Source organism: Cebus imitator, unplaced genomic scaffold (assembly GCF_001604975.1).
Source record: "Cebus imitator isolate Cc_AM_T3 unplaced genomic scaffold, Cebus_imitator-1.0 Scaffold19, whole genome shotgun sequence".
NCBI classification, from domain to species: domain Eukaryota; kingdom Metazoa; phylum Chordata; class Mammalia; order Primates; family Cebidae; genus Cebus; species Cebus imitator.
Window position 1 is genome coordinate 9,501,649 of NW_016107334.1, and position 19,390 is coordinate 9,521,038.

Genomic DNA, 19,390 nt, shown 5'->3' on the forward strand with positions numbered 1-19,390 from the left:
AAAAAAAAAAAAAAAAAAAGCATCCCAAATAAAGGAAAGAAAAGAAGCATCTTGGTACAGTTCTGACAAAAGATGTACATAGTCTGTATATTGAAAACTGCAAAAACACTGATGAAAGAAATAAAAGAAGACCTAGATGAATAGATATATCGTGTTAATGGATTTGAAGACTCGGTATTGTCAAGATGTCATTTCTTCCCAGATCAAACTGTAGATTAAACACAATTGCAATAAAAATCCTAGCAAGCTTTTTTGTAGACATTAATAAGCCAATTGTAAAATATATAGGTAAAGACAAAGGAACTACAATAGCCAGAATGATCTTAAGAAGGAACAAAATAAAGACTCTTACGACTTGGGTTCAAGACCTACTACAAAGCTATAGTAATCAAGAAAGTGTGATATTGACAGAATGATGGGCACATAATCAGTGATCAAAACAGCCCAGAAAATTTAGACCTATACATGTATATTCAGCTGGATTTTTGGCAAAGGTAGTAAGGCAGTTCAATAAAGACAGGATGGTTGTTACAACTAATGGTGTTGAAACAATTCTACATTCACACAAAATAAAAAAAAACCCACTTGATAATAACTCAAACTTCATTCAAAAAATTAACTACAAATGGATCATAGACCCAAATTTAAAACAGGAAACTGAAATTTAGAGGAGAAAATCCAACACCAAAAGCAGGATCCATTAAAAAAAAAAAAAAATTGACATACTGGAGATGGTCAGAATTTAAGTTTTGTTCTGTGAGAGGCACTGTTCAGAGAATAACAGGATGACCTACAGATTAGAAGAAAATACTTTGAAGTCACATATCCAATGAAGAGTTCCTATCTAGAGCATTTTAAGAAGTCTTAAAACCCAGCAGTAAGAAAACATAACAAGTCAGTTTCTTAAAAGGGCACAAGGTCTGAACAGCTCCTTCAAAAAGAAGATACATGGATGGCAAATAAGTGTATGAAAATATGTTTAATATTATTAGGTCTTAGGGAATTGAAAATGAAAACCTAATGAGACACAACTACATACACATCCAGTAGAATGGCTAAAATTTAAATTTAAGAAAATCCAAAAACTGGAAATGCTGTTGAGGATGTGAAGCAAAATGTCTCTCATATATGCTTGGAATGCAAAATGATATGGCCATTTTTAAGAGTTGATCAACTTCTTATGAATCTAAATATATGCTTGCTGGCCAGGCAGGGTGGCTCATGCCTATATAATCCCTGCACTTTGGGAGGCCAAGGCAGAAAGATTGCTTGAGCCGAGGAGCTCAAGACCAGCCTGGGCAACACAAGACCCTGTCTTAGAAATTTTTAAAATAATAATAATAATAAATGCTTGCTGTAATCCGGTAATGCCACTCCTAGAGTATTTATGCACATGAATTGAAAACTGTACTTAATTCTGTATCTTTCGTAATTGTGAAACACTGAAAGTAACCTAAGTGTTCTTCAACAGATGATTGGATAAACACTGTACACCCATATAAAGAAATGCTACTCAGCAATAAACTGTTTATTCACACAGCAATATGGATGAATCCTAAGTGAATTTTGCTAAATAAAAGAAGCCAGATCTAAAACTCTACAGTAGTGTATGATTCCATCTGTATTTCATTCTGGAAAATGCAAAACTCACTGCCTATGGAGACAGGGTTGACTACAAAGAAATAGTATGAGGGAGTTTTCGAGGTGATGAACTAATCTGTGTGATGCTGTATTGTTAGATGCATCTGTGAAAGGTACTGTTCCTTGAAACTCATTAAAATGTATATCCAAAGAGTGATTTTTTTTTTTCTTAAATGCAATCTATTAAAAAGTAATTCCAGGGAGCCCAGGATGGAATGCATATTGTTACACATGAATATAACTTCATTACAGATGAGTAACATGATGATATTGAAGGGCTAAAGAAGAAAGGGCCTGGTCTGAGTAAATTTGGAAACTGTTTTGACTGGATACTGTAAGGTTAGAGACCAACAAAATTGTAGCAAATCACTGTACTCTAGATGGTAAATTCATCCCTCACATACACGAACACCCAAAGGGTTGAACATATAAATAAAATAAATACATAAATGAAAATGTGGACATGGTAGATAAAGGAACCCAGGTTTCTCATGGTTGGAGGAGAAAGCTGCAGATAACCAAGGAGGTGTGGGGGTGGGAGTCTAGAATGAGCCTTATGTTTCAGGGTTACAGTTGTAGGATTCAGTATGAGTTTTTATACACACACACACACACCCCACACGTAGATGGATACAGAAATATATATGCATCTGGGTGGGCATGGTGGCTTAGGCCTATAATCCCAGCACTTGAGAGGCTGAGGTGGATGGATGTTGGGCTCGAGAGTTCAAGACCAGCCTGGCCAACATTGGGAAACCTTGTCTCTACTAAAAATACAAAACTTAGCCAGGCGTGATAGCATGTGTCTGTAGTCCCAGCTACTCGGGAGGCTGAGGTGAGAGGATTGCTTGAGCCCAGGAAGCCTAGGCTGCATTGGCCCGTGATTGTACCACTGTACTTCAGCGTGGGTGACATAGCGAGACCCTGTCACACACAAAAAAGGTACAGATATGTGTACATATGAACTAGTATACATCATATATTTCCTAGCTCTGTTTGCTGAGAGGTCTGTGAGACAACAGCACACAGTAGGCTGAACATACCTGGTGCTCAGATTTTAGTTTTTGAATGCCATTTTCTAATCTAAGGAACCAGGGCTGCTTGGAAAAAATGGTTTGTTGTAGATCTGGGGCAGGGAAACGGAATGAGCCAAAGTTGTCAGAGGTTGAGAAAGTGCATATCAAAAGTCATGGGAGCTGGCCTTTCAAAAGTTTCCAATGACCAAAACTAGAACAATTTGAGTAACAAATAACTATAGTATTTATAGTTCAGGGAATAAAAAACAGAGTCCATTACTGGTATAAATAAATGATTGAATAAACAAGGGGAAAGGGATAATTCTTCCTTGGAAAATAACTAATTAATAAATGTAGAAAGAATGAGAGATAGTAAATCACCATTAGAACACAATACAATGGTAATTGTTGCACGCAAGGTCAGTGGATAAATGCTAACATAAGTGGGCAGAAAGTTTAAGTGAAAACCGTATTGCATAGTCTCAAAATATCTCTTCCCACATACTTGTTTCTTAAAAAGGGAAAAATCAGAGAATTGGAAATTAGAGAATCCTGGAAAACTCTGCCTTAACCGGAAGATCAAGGTTAACATCACCAGTAATGGAACATAAAGACAACATGTGCCTTCCAATATGATATTGCTAAGAAGGCTGCATCTCCCTGTGGTATTCTTGCAAAAGTCCATGCTCCTCTATCTGATTATGAATGAAAATCAGACCCAAATTGAGAGACACTCTATAAGATACCTGATAAGCACTTTTTCCAGAAAATTTAAAGGTCATGAAAAGGAAAGACTGAGGAACTGTCACAGACCAGAGGAGACTAAGGAGACATGACAACTACAGACATGTGGAATCCAGGATCTGATCCTGTGTCAGGAATAAAGAATAGCAGTTGAAAGACTGGCAAAATCCAAGTCAAGTCCAAAGCTTTAACTGGCACTGTGTTATTTTTGTTAGTTTTGACAACTGCATTGTATTTCCTTGTGATGTTAACATTGCGGAAAGCTGAGTGAGATGTGAGGGAGCTCTCTGAGATGCTGTCTAAAATTATTTCAGAATAAAAAGTTTAAAATGCATATATAAATGGATAACAAAGAAATATACCCCAAAAGAGAGCCAAGAAAAAATAGAATTGAGGATAGTCGTGTAGCTCACCTTTCTGGTACTAGATATGAAATGCTTACTACTGTCTTTCAGAAATAAACTACAAAAAATATCATGTAAGGCACAAAAATATGTTTATAAGAATTGTTAGTAAACTGCCAATTTAAAGACAAACTACATTTAAGCATTGAGCAGTTGTAAAGTTATGTCTGATTGTTGTTTAGCAGATCATGAAGCATCTCCATGGAAAATTCAAAAGGTGTCATATGAACTATTTACATGCTTACTCATGTACGTTAAAGTGAAAACTATATGTTTTACACATACACAGCTATAGTGTTTGACAGTATAATATTTTGATGTGTACCTTGTGTTTGGAGGTATGTAAAGATATCTATAACAAAACAGTTGAATAACATCTTGCCCACATTGGAGATAGCAGTTATAGATCATGTGATTGTTTTTCAGAGTAAGTAATTGGTCGCACCTAATTTACACCATTTACAAAGAAACCTCCTTCCAGATTAGGGCTTCATGTATCAATGGCACTTACAACGACACTTTTCACAGATTGACAGAGAAGCTTAACTTATTGAAGTGAGAAAAACTGAAAACTGATTAGACTGTTTCTAGCATATTAATATTTTCTAAATGTTACAGAGAAAGGGAGCAAAAATGTTTTGTTTTCTTTTGTAACAGAGTCTCACGCTGTCACCCAGGCTGGAGTGCAGTGGCATGATCTCAGCTCACTGAAACCTGTGCCGCCCAGGTTCAAGTGATTCTCCTGCCTCAGCCTCCCGAGTAGCTAGGATTACAGGCACCTGCCACCACGCCCAGCTAATTTTTGTAGTTTTTGTAGAGACAGGGTTTCATCATCTTGGCCAGGCTGCTTTTGAACTCCTGACCTCCTGATCCACCTGCCTCAGCCCCCCAAAGTGCTGGGATTACAGATGTGAGCCACTGCACCTGGCCTCATTGCTTTTCTTTACATGGGTTATGAATTCATTTCTCTACCAGTCTCATTTTCTTCAAATATGTGGTTTTTCTCCATTGGAGTCATTTTATTCACATGAACACTATATTTGCAAATGATAAACATATATAAAACTGGTATTTAAAACTCTTGTATTTATGAACAGTGTTTGTATTCTTGTTTTATAGCACTGTGCTAGTTCCTGTGGGAAATAAAACATACAGCAGTTTTTTGCCTGCCAAGAGGCAGAATTTAGTAGGAGATAAATGAACATACATCATCTGGTGGGGTAATAATAGGATGATTAAGATACAGAGTTGGCCAGGCTTGATGGCTCATGCCTGTAATCCTAGCACTTTGGGAGGCTGATGTGGGTGGATCACCTGAGGTTGGGAGTTTGAGACCAGCCTGACCAACATGGAGAAACCCCGTTTCTATTAAAATTACTGGGCGTGGTGGTGCATGCATGCCTGTAATCCCAGCTACTTGGGAGTCTGAGGTGGGAGAATTGTTTGAACCCAGGAGGCGGAGGTTATGGTTAGTCAAGATCACACCATTGCACTCCAGCACTCCAGCCTGGGCAACAAGAGGAAAACTCCATCTCAAAAAAAACAAACAACAACCAAAAAGCAGAGTTACAGGTGCAGAGTTAGTATTCTCAAAGTTCCAAATACAGATTGATATCATGATGAGGAACCCCTTTTAAATACTGTTGCGGTAGCATGATTGTGTATAGGATAGGCCAGCATAAGAGCAGACCAAGTTGGGGGAGGAGGGTGTCTTTGAATACTGGCCCTAGAGAATTTAAAAGAAATATTCTTTTGAAAAATCAAGTATAGAGACAATAAGTAATTTATATGTCTGTCTGTTGTGTATATAATCATTTCTTTAGAGTTCCAGACAACTGCTAATGTCTGAATGATGTTTTTCTAAAAAAATATTTTGTTTGTGAGTACCAACCGTCTTAGTAACTCTCTTATCCCTCTTATGTGCTGAGTACAGTCGGAGGAAGAGGAATTGGAGTTGGTGAGTGTGGGTTTCTGCTTGAAGGAAGTTGAAAAAGACGTAGAAAGTACTAATTCTCTTAAATGTTCTTATCTAACCAATGTTCCCTTTGTTATACCAATTTTTTTCTTTTTAAAAACTATTCAAACAGTTTGAATACTAAAGCAATCTACTGGTACTACAGACTCTAATTTTTTTTATTTATAATTGTATATTTTGACCCATTTTATTTGTTGGAGGGAACGTTGGAATAGAGCCTTTAAAAACAGTAGCTGTCCATGAGCATAGGATACTTGTTAAATGTTTTTTTTAAGGAAAGATACAAAATACCTTATATAGCTCTCCAAATTATTGAAATATTTTTAGAAAATGACTTCACCCTCCAAGTTCCTCAGATTGTAACACACGATGTTGTGTTGTTCCTTTTTCTTTCAAAAAGATTACATCATTTTTGGTGAGGTCACTTTTTTCAGAGTTGGAATTACTTCATCCTGCACGATACAGCCTGAACCACAAGGGGGTTCCCTGTTTACTAAAAGGAATGTCTGTAATTGAATGTATATAAATTTACTTTACTCTCAGAAATGCTCTGTTCTTAAAAGCAACTATTGCCCTTTTTCCAAAACAAACGTTTTCTGTTGGCTTTTCCTCTAGAAAATAAACTTGACTAAAAGCAACCTGCAGTTGATCTATTTTTTCTGTGGTAACTAAAACTGAAACCTCACAGGAGTCATATAATTGCAAAGTCAGCTGCTAAGTTCTTTAAGGGGAATAAAGACTTGAAAATGTTGTTTTATAGCATGGACAAGGGTTAAGTGCATGAAAGCATGGGGGAGAAAGGCATCGTTGGTTTGTTACTTCATGTTTATGCATGCTGGTGTGTTTTGCACACTTCGTTTTCTTTTCAAATAAGGTTGTTCTCCTTAAACTACGAGATTGTTCTTTCTTTAGCTTTGTGATCACTCAGTTTTGGATGTAGTTTTGTATTGGCCAACTAAAATATTCTAGTCACCTTCAAATGTTTTGAATTACATTATGAATGTCTTTTGGAGAAACAGTTTACTTAATGATACAATAATGATTAGTAAATGGGAGTTTATAATTCAAGCTAAAATAATTCACCTTAGGTTAGACCTCACTGTTTAAGGAGTTATGTATGAATGCTTCCATGATTTATCTAGCACTATGTTGCCCTCTAGTGGTTCTGAAAATCACTTACTCTTACAGAACTCGGTGCCATTGAGATTAGGAGCTTAGTTGAGTAGTACCCGTATTTGAAGTCTTATTGTTATCCTGTCTTTGAAGACATGCCAGGAGTTTGCCATGAAGTTGGTGCCATGGAGTAGGTAGGGTCGAAGATGAACTATCTCATACTGTATTCTTGGACCTAGTCATTTGACTTTTGAAGTTCCAGACCAAATATGAAAGAAGAAATTAAGTCCAAAGTAGATGTCTATCTCAAAAACTCGTTAAATTTGTAAACTTGATACTGAAACTAAAATATTTTCCCAATTGGCATACATTGATTTTCCACATTCCTCAAAGTACATCTATAATTACAGAACCTTGGAGATAAATATATTAGGTTCTTGAAGACTTTAAAATACATATCTGAAAACTTATAAACAGCCATTTATATTCTTTAAAACTTAAGCTTGAGACTCTATAATCAATTAAAAATGCAGAACTTTATAGATCAGAACCAAAATATAATCAGAAGCACATTCTGTTAGAACTTAGTTGTTCAAATTGGCTTAAGCTCTAAAATACAGTCGTGGATGACTCTGATCCAAAGTGCGGAAGGACAGGTGCCCTGGGGCCTGCACTAAAGACTGTACTGTTAAGACCAGCCACAGAGATTGCTTTAGAAGCCGGGCAATGCTAGAACAACTTGACTTCATGAAAGCTCCGGTAAAATAGGCTATGGATTAGAAGGAATAAAAATATGTATCATATTCCCCCCACCAGTTATGTAGAAATTTGGGGTCAGAGGGTTTCTTGGGACAATAATTTAAGGATACTATCTTATATTTGTGTAGTACTTCAGTTATGAAAGCACTTCTAACATAATAACCTCATTTGATTCTCACAGTAGCTGTGCAAGGCAGCCAGGACAAAGATTGCTGTATGTTCTCTATTTGACAATGAAGAGGTTCAGAGAGGTTAGATGATTTTCCCAATGCTTAGGAAATGGTGAATCTGGGACAGAAACTCAGACACTACATCCACATGCACATGATCTTTCTAATGTCTTCTAACCTAGGATAGAAAATAGAAATTAAAAAGAAATATACTCTGATCAGGATCCTCATCAAATGTTTGTAAGTGTCTAGATCTAGCCAAAGACCTTTGTCTGATGTACCCTTTTGGAAAATGTGACGGAGAAAATGGAATCACATTCTAACTCTTCATAATCTCAAAGGCACTGAATTATACTTTACTGATTCAGCTCAGACTCCTGAATGTCAATTATCAGGCCGTAACATGATAATTTATAAAAAACATAAATGTGAGTTGTGCTGTGGCCTTCTTGTGTGCTAGTGATACAGAGTCTGTTGTGTTCCTCTGATCTTTGATTTTGGAAAACTTACCTTAAGCCAGAATGGTGAGAAACTGGTTCTGTCATAGTCCTACACATTAAGGACAAGACTATCTTCAACTAACTGGATTATTTAGTAGTTGAAATTTGTTATCCATTCCCAACATGGATAGGATACCACATAGATGCATCCAGCTGGCAGTCATTTAATTTGCCCCATCCACAGCCCTGTCAGCTGTCTTGATTCAAAACTCTCTACTCAAAGCCTCTCCTGCAGTCCAGGAGACTGTGAAGAGATATATATCTGAATCTGTTGTTAAAAAAAATAGATCAACTGCAAGATCGGAGAGGAATAAGAATACAAGCTGCACTCAATAAGCCATGACTTCAAACCACGTTAACACATAAATGCTGCAAAGAAAAGTAGTTTTGATTCCTGTACTCATATAGACTTACATTCCCTGTATATACAGATGACCTTTGCCATCATCGGTATTTAAAAACTACATGTATTTCATTTTGTGCTAATGCATGGAAGTGTTAATGCCCATAACATTAAGTTCCTATTTTAACATGGTGTGTCTGACATTAGCAAACTATTTTAAAAAGAGAAATAATTGATGTAAAAATATGTCCCTTCAAATTAAGTATTTAGTTATTCCCACTAGTATTTTTGAAGTTTTCACATCACTGCTTCAGAAAATGACATTCATATAAAACTATGAAAAATGTCACTTTTAAATCGAAAGTTATTTTTAAGTAAACATAAATGCCACATAAGAACACTTTGTCTCTTTTTTGCTGTCTCACAGAATACCCAAAGGATAAGCAGTTCTCAAGCCACTCAGCCTCTTGCTACCCCAGTCGTGTCTGTGACAACCCCAAGCTTGCCTCCGCAGGGACTTGTGTACTCAGCAATGCCGACTGCCTACAACACTGGTGAGCCTGCTTTGGTGCCGTCCATGGGTTTTTCTGCTCTCTGTTTTGTGATCAGCGTGTGCTTTTGTGATTTTTTTTAAAGTATGTTTATTGAAATAAACTATTTCTAGTTTTTTAGATTTAAATTAGGATGTATTTTTTAACGTGTGCTAGCCTTGAAAAGAATTACAAAAAAAAAAATACTGATGGTGTAATGAGTTGAGTAAGTTATTTCTGCTTCTCCAGTGTGAACTTTCACTTTCCCCTGACAAAAAGCCCATGTAGATGATATCAAAGTGGTGGCATGCATCAAGCCAAGAGTGTAGTAGCCTGTTGTTGAGTATTGTCGATGTAGTTTCTCTTTATACAATATCACACTCTTCCAGGCTTTTAAAATAAGACGTTTGTCTTTATGCTGTGTTAACCTGCTTTGGGAAAGACATGAATCCCTTTGAACCTGAGACTTCAGGAGGCGGCCGATGCTTGGCTGTGTCTGGCGGGCTGTTTTCTTCCCTGTAACCACTAGCTTGATCCATGTCATTTGCGCCGGGGGTGCAAAACAGGGACTGTTCTGGTTTCTCCTCAGAGCCAGCCACTTTGTCTTTGAGAGGATCTTTTCCTTCATTTATGTTTTTTTAGGCATTTTGTCTTAAAATACCCTGATTTGGCATTGTAACAGAAAAGTTTAAGAATATTACAGTGATTGCAGCAGTGCTTTTAGCCAAGCAGGCTGTATGGAGAATTGAGGGCAGCTGGTTTTGTTTAAATTCAATCGAAGAAGGAGCAGAAAACACATGTGGTTTCACTTTCTCATCGGCTGAGCCAAACGCCTGATGCTTCAGAGGAAGAAGGCAATAAATTCTGCATTGCCAATTACTCAGAGACTGCAATGCAGAGAAGTCATTCTTTTATGATTCTCATAAGCGCCATAAGAAGACTGTGGTAAAGCTCGTTGATGTGAGCCTTCAGGGTAAATGCTTTGGCACAGTACTTTTCAACTGCTGACTGCAGCTAACTGAGGGGCAGAGCATTGATAACATTTGATTGCCACTTTAATTCTAAGTAGTTCTTTTAAAACAGAAACAACAATGAAAGGTTTATTGAAAAAGAACCTCTTAGGAAATATCTATTACTTTTTCCAATAATTAATACGAAATTATATTGAGTATTATAAATAATACTCAAATTTGTCAACTGCAGACTGTCTTAGGGATTGTGAATCGTAGCCTGTTTTTGTGTCTCATACAGAACAGGGTTCCAGAGTAAAGCCAGGGATGCTGCATTGGTCACCTGCTGTATGAGAGACACTATGCTAGGGGCGCGTCTTTGTCCAGGTTTATTCTAGATAAGGACGCAGGGCGTACCAAAGTGGGTAAGCTTGGAGGGGAAGTCCCGAATTGTTGATTATGAATTTATGCTCTGAGAAATGAGAAGGTAGGGGAAAGCTATAATGTTCAAAGGCATATTGGCTAAGAAGAGGGAGTTTGAACTGAGTGTTAGATTATGGTTTACTGAGCATTTCATTACAGGTTTTTCAATATAGTTAGATATTTCACTATACCTATTTTTGGAAATGCCATTGAATTGGGAAATTATTTTTTGAAAGTATAAAAGGAGTCACCAAAACCTATAAAAATGGAGACCAGCTCTCAAAATCATCAGTCACTTAGTGTCAGTCTCATGCCACCTTTTTACTCACTTTATCTTGGTTCTCTTTCTCATAACACCTATTCTGTTTTAAGTTTACCATGTTATTTTTAACTTATCGACATATATTCGGCAGATATTTATGAAGCACCTACTGTGTGGCAAGCACTATCCCAGGTACTGGATATACATACAGGAGTGTAGAGTCTGCAGTGGAGCTTATGGGGAAGGCACAAGACACACAGCTGTAGGGAAAAGCTGCTGCAGTTGTGTCAAGGACTACATTTCAGCTTGGACGTGAAGGAGCATGCATGACCCAGCCAGGCAGAGGAGGGAGAGTGCTCTCAGGAAAGGGAGTGCCTGTGCAAAGGCTAGGAGTTCACAGGCAGGACAGGGCTGAAGGAATGGAGACACAGCGTGGGTGGTTAGAGTTGAGACTAGAGAGGTAAGTAATGATTTGTAGACCATATCAGGGATTTTGGAAACTGTCTGGAGAGCACTGGGAAGCCATAAAAAAAGTTTTAAGTAGAGGAGTGTCATGATCATATGTGTTATTTTAAAAAGATCTCTGGCTGCAGTGTGTATGGGTTACCCCACATACACTGCAGCCAAAGAGATCTTTTTCAAATAACACATAGGCGATGCCAAGAAGCCATATCAGAGGCTGTTGTAGTGGTCCAATCAGTGGGCGCTGATAGCATCGACTGGAATGGTGGCAGCAGAGATAGTGAGACTTGAGCAGGCTTGAGAGTGAGCAGGTAGAATTGCCCAGACCTGGAAGTTGATGATGGGAGTGTCAGGGAAGGGCAGTAGCAATGATGACACCCATAGGCTTCTGCACGAGCTGCTGGGTGCATGTTGGTGCCATGCACCAACTTAAGTACTAAGACAGAGTACTTAAGGAGGAACAGGTTTGGAGGAAAAGAGTCCACTTTGGGCCATGTCAGATTGGTGGCGTTTCGGGAGGCATCCAAATGGACATGGCACACAGGTCGTTTAAAAGCCTTAGAGGTCAAAAGAGAGTGTGGGCTAGAGGGAGCACTGGGGAGGGCATCAGTGTGACAGGCCCTTGCCCCAGCCCGTGGAGTGCATAGAATGGAATGACAAGGGCAGAGTCAGGACAACCCTGAGCACCAGCTATGTTGCTTTAACTCAGTTCCTTTTTTAAAATGTTAATTCACTAGGAAGACCAACTTCTTAAACACCTCTCTTGAGACATGAGAAAGAAGATAAAAGTAGAAGAGTTTTGCCACCTCTCTTTAAAACCAAATGGAAAAGACAAGTGTTAATGATGAGCTGAAATAACTCCCCGTGTGAGTGATTACTAACGTCCTAAATCTTGGTCCCAGTGATTATGACTGAAGCATTCATATGATACGAGCTGGGTTATACTCTAGGACACCAAGTTTTTTCATGAAGTCGAAACTATTTTGCATGCAGTCAAGGAGCTTGTGATAGTCTAGGTACTTTAAACAAATGCAGTTAATTAATTGTGTGATGATATCACTAAGCTTGTTACCCCATGAGAAGGGATTCTGTCTTTCCTGTGCCCTGTCCCCGCACCCTGACTTCATTACGACTTGCTGATCTAAACTCACTCTGATTGACTTTGGTTTCCCTTTATTCCAAAGGGTAATGGCAGGCATATTTAAAGTAATGATTGCACAGAACATTCTTTAATGATGGCCTCTTATTTGAAATCATCCCAGACAACTTAAATATTGCTAGATCCTGTAAACCTCCCAAGAAAAGATTTTTGGATTTTAGACCCACATGTACGTTGTTTTGTTGTGAAGTACTTGGCTTCTCTCAGCTTCTTTATTTTGTGGGGGAGGGAGTGTGTTGCCCAGGCTGGAGTGCAGCGGTACGATCTTGGCTCACTGCAGCCTCAGCTTCCTCCCGAGTAGCTGGGACTATAGGCGTGCGCCACCATGCCCAACTAATTTTTGTATTTTTAGTAGATATGGAGTTTCACCATGTTGCCCATGCTGGTCTCGAACTCCTGACCTCAAGTGATCTGCCCATCTTAGCCTCCCAAAGTGCTGGGATTACAGGTGTGAGCCACCATGCCGGGCCTCAGTGTAGGAACTTTTGCAGTAGCTATCTAAGTAATAGTTCTGTATGGACCTTCCGTCACATGCAGACCCATCTTGTCTTCCTTCGTAGATTATTCACTGACCAGCGCTGACCTGTCAGCCCTGCAAGGCTTCAACTCCCCAGGAATGCTGTCACTGGGACAGGTGTCGGCCTGGCAGCAGCACCACCTAGGACAAGCAGCCCTCAGCTCTCTTGTGTGAGTAACTAGTTTTCCCGGCATCTTTAGCCCCCGCCTACACGCTCTCTTTTCCTATAGCTACAGCCTTTTGCTCTGTAGAGTTTTGTGTGAAGAATGCCACAGTGATTCCTTTTCAGGTAGGCACAAGTGTTGAGAGAAGATATTTTCTTTACATGGCTCTAGATAGTAGCTTGGATACTGACAAACGAAGCATTCTTTGAAGGGATTTGGGGAGCAAGGCTTCTCCCATAGGGACATTCTGAGGTAGAGAGACTCGACCAGGATCTAAGGAGGCCCAAAGGCACAGCTGTCACCTACATGCACCATCCTTCTACCCACTGACCAGTGGTTAAGCCGCCTGCTGCACTCCTGCTTCCACATACCTGCCTCTGGTTCCACTGCTTGAAAGGCAGCCTCTAGGCATTCAGGCCCCCTTGCCACCCTTGCCACTTATTGCTTTGGTGAGTATCTGTAGACAAGGAGAATAGGAAGCTAAGCTGTACCTTTTGCTTTCTCCCTGGGCCATAGGGAAGGAAAACTGGGGGCTGGGTATCTTATGTATCAGGTACACTCCATAGGATTTGTGTGATTGATCCCAGCCCAGTGCACACACCAAACCTCATTCACAAAGAGAACACTCCTTATAGGAAGGGAATAAGGATATAAGCAAAGAGGATTTACAGTGGTGCCCAGATGAGGCCAGATATCCCTGAGCATCAGCAAGAAAGAACAGGGCTTTTATAGAACTAGAATGACAGTAGACCCATGGAGCAGGTGGAGGAGAGGGGACAACATAGCAGACCCAGCTGACCCCGGTGAAGACTGGCTGCCTTGCCTCTGCTCAGGGAAGTAGGAATACCGCAGGCCCCTAGCCACTGCCCAGGAAGTCCACAGAGAGCCTCAGCTCAGCAACCCTTTCCCTCATACATTCTGAAGTAACTCCGCAATGAGTATTATCATCAGCACTTAGGAATTATGTCATGGGAAAAAGAGCAGAGTATCTCAGGGAAATTTGCCTATACAGGATTTGGCCCTCAGGCTTGTCCTGAGCATCCTAAATGAATGCATTAAAAATAGTCCTGGAAAAGCAAGTGGAAGGGACTCAGAGCCCAGGCCTGGGGAACAGCCTGTTTGCGCCCTCTGGTACTGCTCAGAGCAAGCTCCTAATTTCCTTTTCTGGAAAATGAGGATGGTACGACTTGCACCTTAGAGGTGTTGTGAGGATAAAAGAGATGTTGTGCCCTGTCACAGGACCAGAGCAGATGCTGAGCAGATGCTGAGGAAGAAGAGACAGTGAGCAGATCAGGCTGCTATGCTGCTCGTCTGCCTTTCTGGTCCCTGCACAGCATTAGACACTGACATTGTTTTGTATACTTCAGCTGCGAAAGTACCAACGTGGTGGGTAACAGAAGCAAGTAACGTAAGGGCTCCGCGGTACTGTTTTCTTTCCTCCCAGGAAGATGGGATTTCCTTTTGTGCCAAGCACTGAAGGAAATGATCCAAACCAGCCTTGGGAAATTCTGACAAGATTTCAGACTCTGGGCCCTTTTCTGTCAGGCAGTGTCTGTACTGTCTCATTCTGGCTTTGCAGACGCACTCGCAAGCCATCTGACATCTCTTTTTTTTTTTCCTTCAGTGCTGGAGGGCAGTTATCTCAGGGTTCCAATTTATCTATTAATACCAACCAAAACATCAACATTAAGTCCGAACCAATTTCACCTCCCCGGGATCGAATGACCCCATCGGGCTTCCAACAGCAGCAGCAGCAGCAGCAACCGCCACCGCAGCCACAGCCACAGCCACAACCCCAGCAGCCCCAGCCCCGACAGGAAATGGGGCGCTCCCCTGTGGACAGTCTCAGCAGCTCCAGTAGCTCCTATGATGGCAGTGATCGGGAGGATCCACGGGGCGACTTCCATTCTCCAATTGTGCTTGGCCGACCCCCAAACACTGAGGACAGAGAGAGCCCTTCTGTAAAGCGAATGAGGATGGACGCATGGGTGACCTAAGGCTTCCAGGCTGATGTTTGTACTTTGTGTTACTGCAGTGAACTGCCCTGCATATCTAAATCGGTAAATAAGGACATGAGTTAAATATATTTATATGTACATACATACATATATATATCCCTTTACATATATATGTATGTGGGTGTGAGTGTGTGTGTATGTGTGGGTGTGTGTTACACAGAATCAGGCACTTACCTGCAAACTCCTTGTAGGTCTGCAGATGTGTGTCCCATGGCAGACAAAGCACCCTGTAGGCACAGACCAGTCTGGCACTTCCTTGGACTACTTGTTTCATAAAGATAACCCGTTTTTGCAGAGAAACGTGTACCCATATATAATTCTCCCACACTAGCTTGCAGAAACCTAGAGGGCCCCCTACTTGTTTTATTTAACTGTGCGGTGACTGTAGTTACTTAAGAAAAAATGCTTTGTAGAACAGAGCAGTAGAAAAGCAGGAACCAAGAAAGCAATACTGTACATAAAATGTCATTTATATTATCCAACCTGGCATGGGTCTCTGTTGCAAAGGGGTGCATGGGAAAGGGCTGTTGATATTAAAAAACAAACAAAAGAAAAAAGCCCCACACATAACTTTTGCACGTGCAAAAATGTATTGGGTCAAGAAGTGATCTTTAGCTAATAAAGAGAGAATAGAAAACACGCATGAGATATTCAGAAAATACTAGCCTAGAAATATAGAGCATTAACAAAGTAAAATTAATATATTAAGTTATAATTGGAATATGTCAAGTTTCTTTTTACATTCATATCTTAAAAATTAAAGAAACTGATTTTAGCTCATGTATATTTTATATGAAAGAAAACACCCTTATGAATTGATGACTATATATAAAATTATATTCACTACTTTTGAACACATTCTGCTATGAATTATTTATATAAGCCAAAGCTATATGTTGTAACTTTTTTTTTTTAGAGAATAGCTTTATCTTGGTTTAACTTTTTAGTTTTATTTTAAGAGGGGAAAACAAACAAAAATATCTTGCAAGCAGAACCTTGGAAAAAAAAAGCCATGAACACTTATTCTATATATAAATTAAAAGTTGAGCCAAACTCTTTGTGTATATAGCATCTTAAATATATTATCACCTTTGATGTAAGTACCTATGTATTGTATGGTCACCAGATTAAAAAGTATATTTTTGTGGATTGCCGCCAATTTAGGGGGAAAAGGCGAGGTCCTTTATTAAGTATTCACTGTTTAATATTTACTATTTTGTTAAATATACTGTACTTTGGATTTTAATTATTAGCCCAGTTTTTTCAGAGGATTGTATAAAGGGGGTTTCTCCCCTCACTGGTGGTGAATGTGTGATGTTACATTGTAATCTTTGTGCCGTATGGGTTGAGCATCATTATATATTTTATATGTGTACATAAATAGCAAAGTGGCAAAAAAAAAATTGGTGTTAAGTTCATCCTGCATAAGTATAAAATGTGTTGTAACAGATTTTATAAGGCATTATTTAAAACTTGCCTTTTGTGAGGAAAAAAATATAGTAGAAAAAGCCGACCTAATTTAATGAATATTAGAGAAAATGACAAAATAGTAGATGAGCACAAAGGTTTTATAAGTGGTAAATGATTAGGGGAAAATACTCGTGGGTAAAGGGATCTTTTTTCCTTGACCTCTGAAAACAGAATGATGCGGCTGGTGACAAAATCCTACTGAGATCAGCTCTTCTGCGCATCACAGTGATGCTTTGGTATGCGGGGAGAAACGCTCTTATGGTGCAGGTCCTTGGCATGACTCTTGCCATTCTAATTGGAATTAGTGCCACCCTCAGCTTGGATTGTAAACAAGGCCTTATTCTTACAGGAAGACAGCTAATGGATGATAGCAAGTTCATCCATTTACTGGGCTTGTGCCATGAGCAAAATTCAAAGTCCTGTGTATCTTTCATTGTAGATTTTTACATACTCCTTTTCCTGAAACACTCAAGGGTTTAAAAATGGCTATTTTATATTTTAAACAATATTGAGCAGCTACCTACAATTTTTACGTACATTTTGTTCCCCCGCCCCCAAATTATGCTCCTTTTGACATTTTCCTCATCTGCTGTTTGTGACAAATCATCAGCCAGATTTCTTGACTAACACATAGGTATAATCAGGTGCAGAAGCGTGTGCATCACAGGCTGCAAACTGGAGGCTCTGTTCTCATGGCAGTTTGGGTAGTAACTTTCGAGGAGGCCAAAAAAAGGAGGATGACAGTGCTGCCTCTTCTCTTCAGTATAGACATTTGGCTCTTATTCAGAAAGGATTTTTCTTTAAAAATGTACTTATTTTACTGAACTACTTACAGGCACATTTCTTCATAAGGCCACACCTAATCCAAATAAGGCAGTCTCCCAACACTGAAGTTCCAGAATAATCCCTTACCACTTTGTAAACCATTTATAGCTTTGAAAGTGTTAAGTGATTCCTTCATTATTATTTATGCATGTTCATGAACTTCTGCTGTACATTGGAATAGGAGTTAACACATTCACATTTACTGTCTATTTTCTTGTGTGCCTTATGAGATGGCTTTTCTGACTGTATCTCAATAGTCTTTCTTTCTATGCAGGTTTATAATCAGTACAACTACTGTTTTCTAAAATAATATTACTCAAGGCTCGGAGTTTGTACTTAAATTACACTGACCAAGTAACAATGTATTCCATTTTCAGGAACTGAATATTTGACTGTTAACCTTTTTCCCATACGCCCAGTGTGGCATGGAGCATATGGACTTGACAGACATCTCACCCAGACGCCCATGTGTGAACACACCCACACCCACAGCTCTGGGTGGACACCAACCTAGAGCGGGGACGACGCTAATGGTGTTGCTTTAGAACCGTCTTTTCTTACCCTTTTAGACTCGTGTTTTGTATGAGACACCATTGCAAGAAAATTTTATCCCTCCAGAAGTATTTTATTACTAAAAAAACAAAAACAAAAAAAGCTTAGAGTAAATTGCACTGGTTAAAGTACAGTTTCCAACAGCTGTACTTCTTCAGAGCTCTAACCGCTGCTCCACTGCGGTGCAAGTCACCACTGTGTGTACACAGGTGTCCCAATCAGAACTCCATCTTTTGAGCCCAATTCTGTCCATCGTGTTATAGACTAAATCAGGGGTTTGTTCGAAAAGAACAATACATGTTTTACCATTTCCTTTAAGAACAACCAATAATGCATTAACATAGTTTCTGTATTAACCATCATGCGCACAAGAAATACATAGTAAATAAGGAACCTGAAAACTCCTGGCATTGGATCATAAGAAGCTAGATGATTAGAATGTGAAAAAGATTTTACAAATGTAAAACTTCTATTTCTCTGTAGAAACTTTCTTCACTTTGCTGTGCAAGAAGACACTGCTTTGCTATATTTAAAATGGCTTTTTTAAAAGAGATTTATGTATTTGGTAAATGTTTGTAGTCAACAGTTCACACAAGAAGCTGTACACGGTTTGATCATGTAAAACCGTTTGGCGGCACAAGCTGGACTTTGTTGCCATCCTTGAGATGAACCTTTTAAGAAAAATAAGTTAATCTCAATTTTTCCCTGAATGTGTTGTTTTTCTTCATTATACAATAAATATAATAGTGAACTTTTTATCAAATGGTGAAGACAATGCTAGAGGTCGTTGTAAACTGTTTGTCTCCCGCACTCACTCCAGTAAAGACGGACTGGCTCTCACTGTGCATCAAGACTCTGTCTGTTTGCCTGGGGAAACACTGGCTTTGCCACAAGACAGCCCCTACCCCTAAAGCCCCTTCCTTTTTCATTCTTTTCATGAAGATCTTTTCACCTGCTGGCCCCCTTTCTCTGGGTTGAGACAGGGTCAAGGAAACTGTCCCAGTGCCCCCACTCGCCTCCCCCATGTTGGCTTCCACGCCATCCCTGCTGGGCAGCCCTGGAAGGCCTGTAGCAAGCAGCAGGCCATGCAGTTCCAGTAACCCGGCTGTCCCATGCACCCTGCCGTGATGGATGCAATCCATTCGGCCTCCAGTAACTGCTTCTCACAGAAAATACACCAAAGCGTGTTAGAGGGGGTGGGTATTGTTAACAACCATCATTAGATTCTGTGTCTCTTTAGGGGTATGAAATGATTGGTTTTGCCCAAAATACCTTCATGATGCTGAGCTAGAGGCAAGAGAACACAGATGGTATGAGGTTTTTTTTTTTTTTCCAAAAATGCTAGGTGTGCATCCCAGTATGCTGGCGGGCATTAAATAGTAATCTTCCTTCA

At 39.6% G+C, this 19,390-nt stretch overlaps 1 protein-coding gene across 13 annotated transcripts in view; it reads left to right on the plus strand.

The window, feature by feature from the left end:
• Positions 1–18,842, plus strand: part of MEF2A (myocyte enhancer factor 2A) — a 138,837-nt gene extending 119,995 nt beyond the window's left edge. For 7 of the 13 annotated variants that reach the window (XM_017518635.2, XM_037735024.1, XM_037735028.1 and 4 more), the window contains 4 exons: positions 5,739–5,762; positions 9,093–9,219; positions 13,012–13,138; positions 14,757–18,842. In XM_017518635.2, the coding sequence (XP_017374124.1) occupies positions 5,739–5,762; positions 9,093–9,219; positions 13,012–13,138; positions 14,757–15,129 (651 nt within the window). In that variant the 3' untranslated portion in view covers positions 15,130–18,842. The remainder of the gene's footprint in view (positions 1–5,738; positions 5,763–9,092; positions 9,220–13,011; positions 13,139–14,756) is intronic. The other 6 variants (XM_037735042.1, XM_037735031.1, XM_017518658.2 and 3 more) reach the window with 1 other exon arrangement.
• Positions 18,843–19,390: the final 548 nt, after the last annotated feature.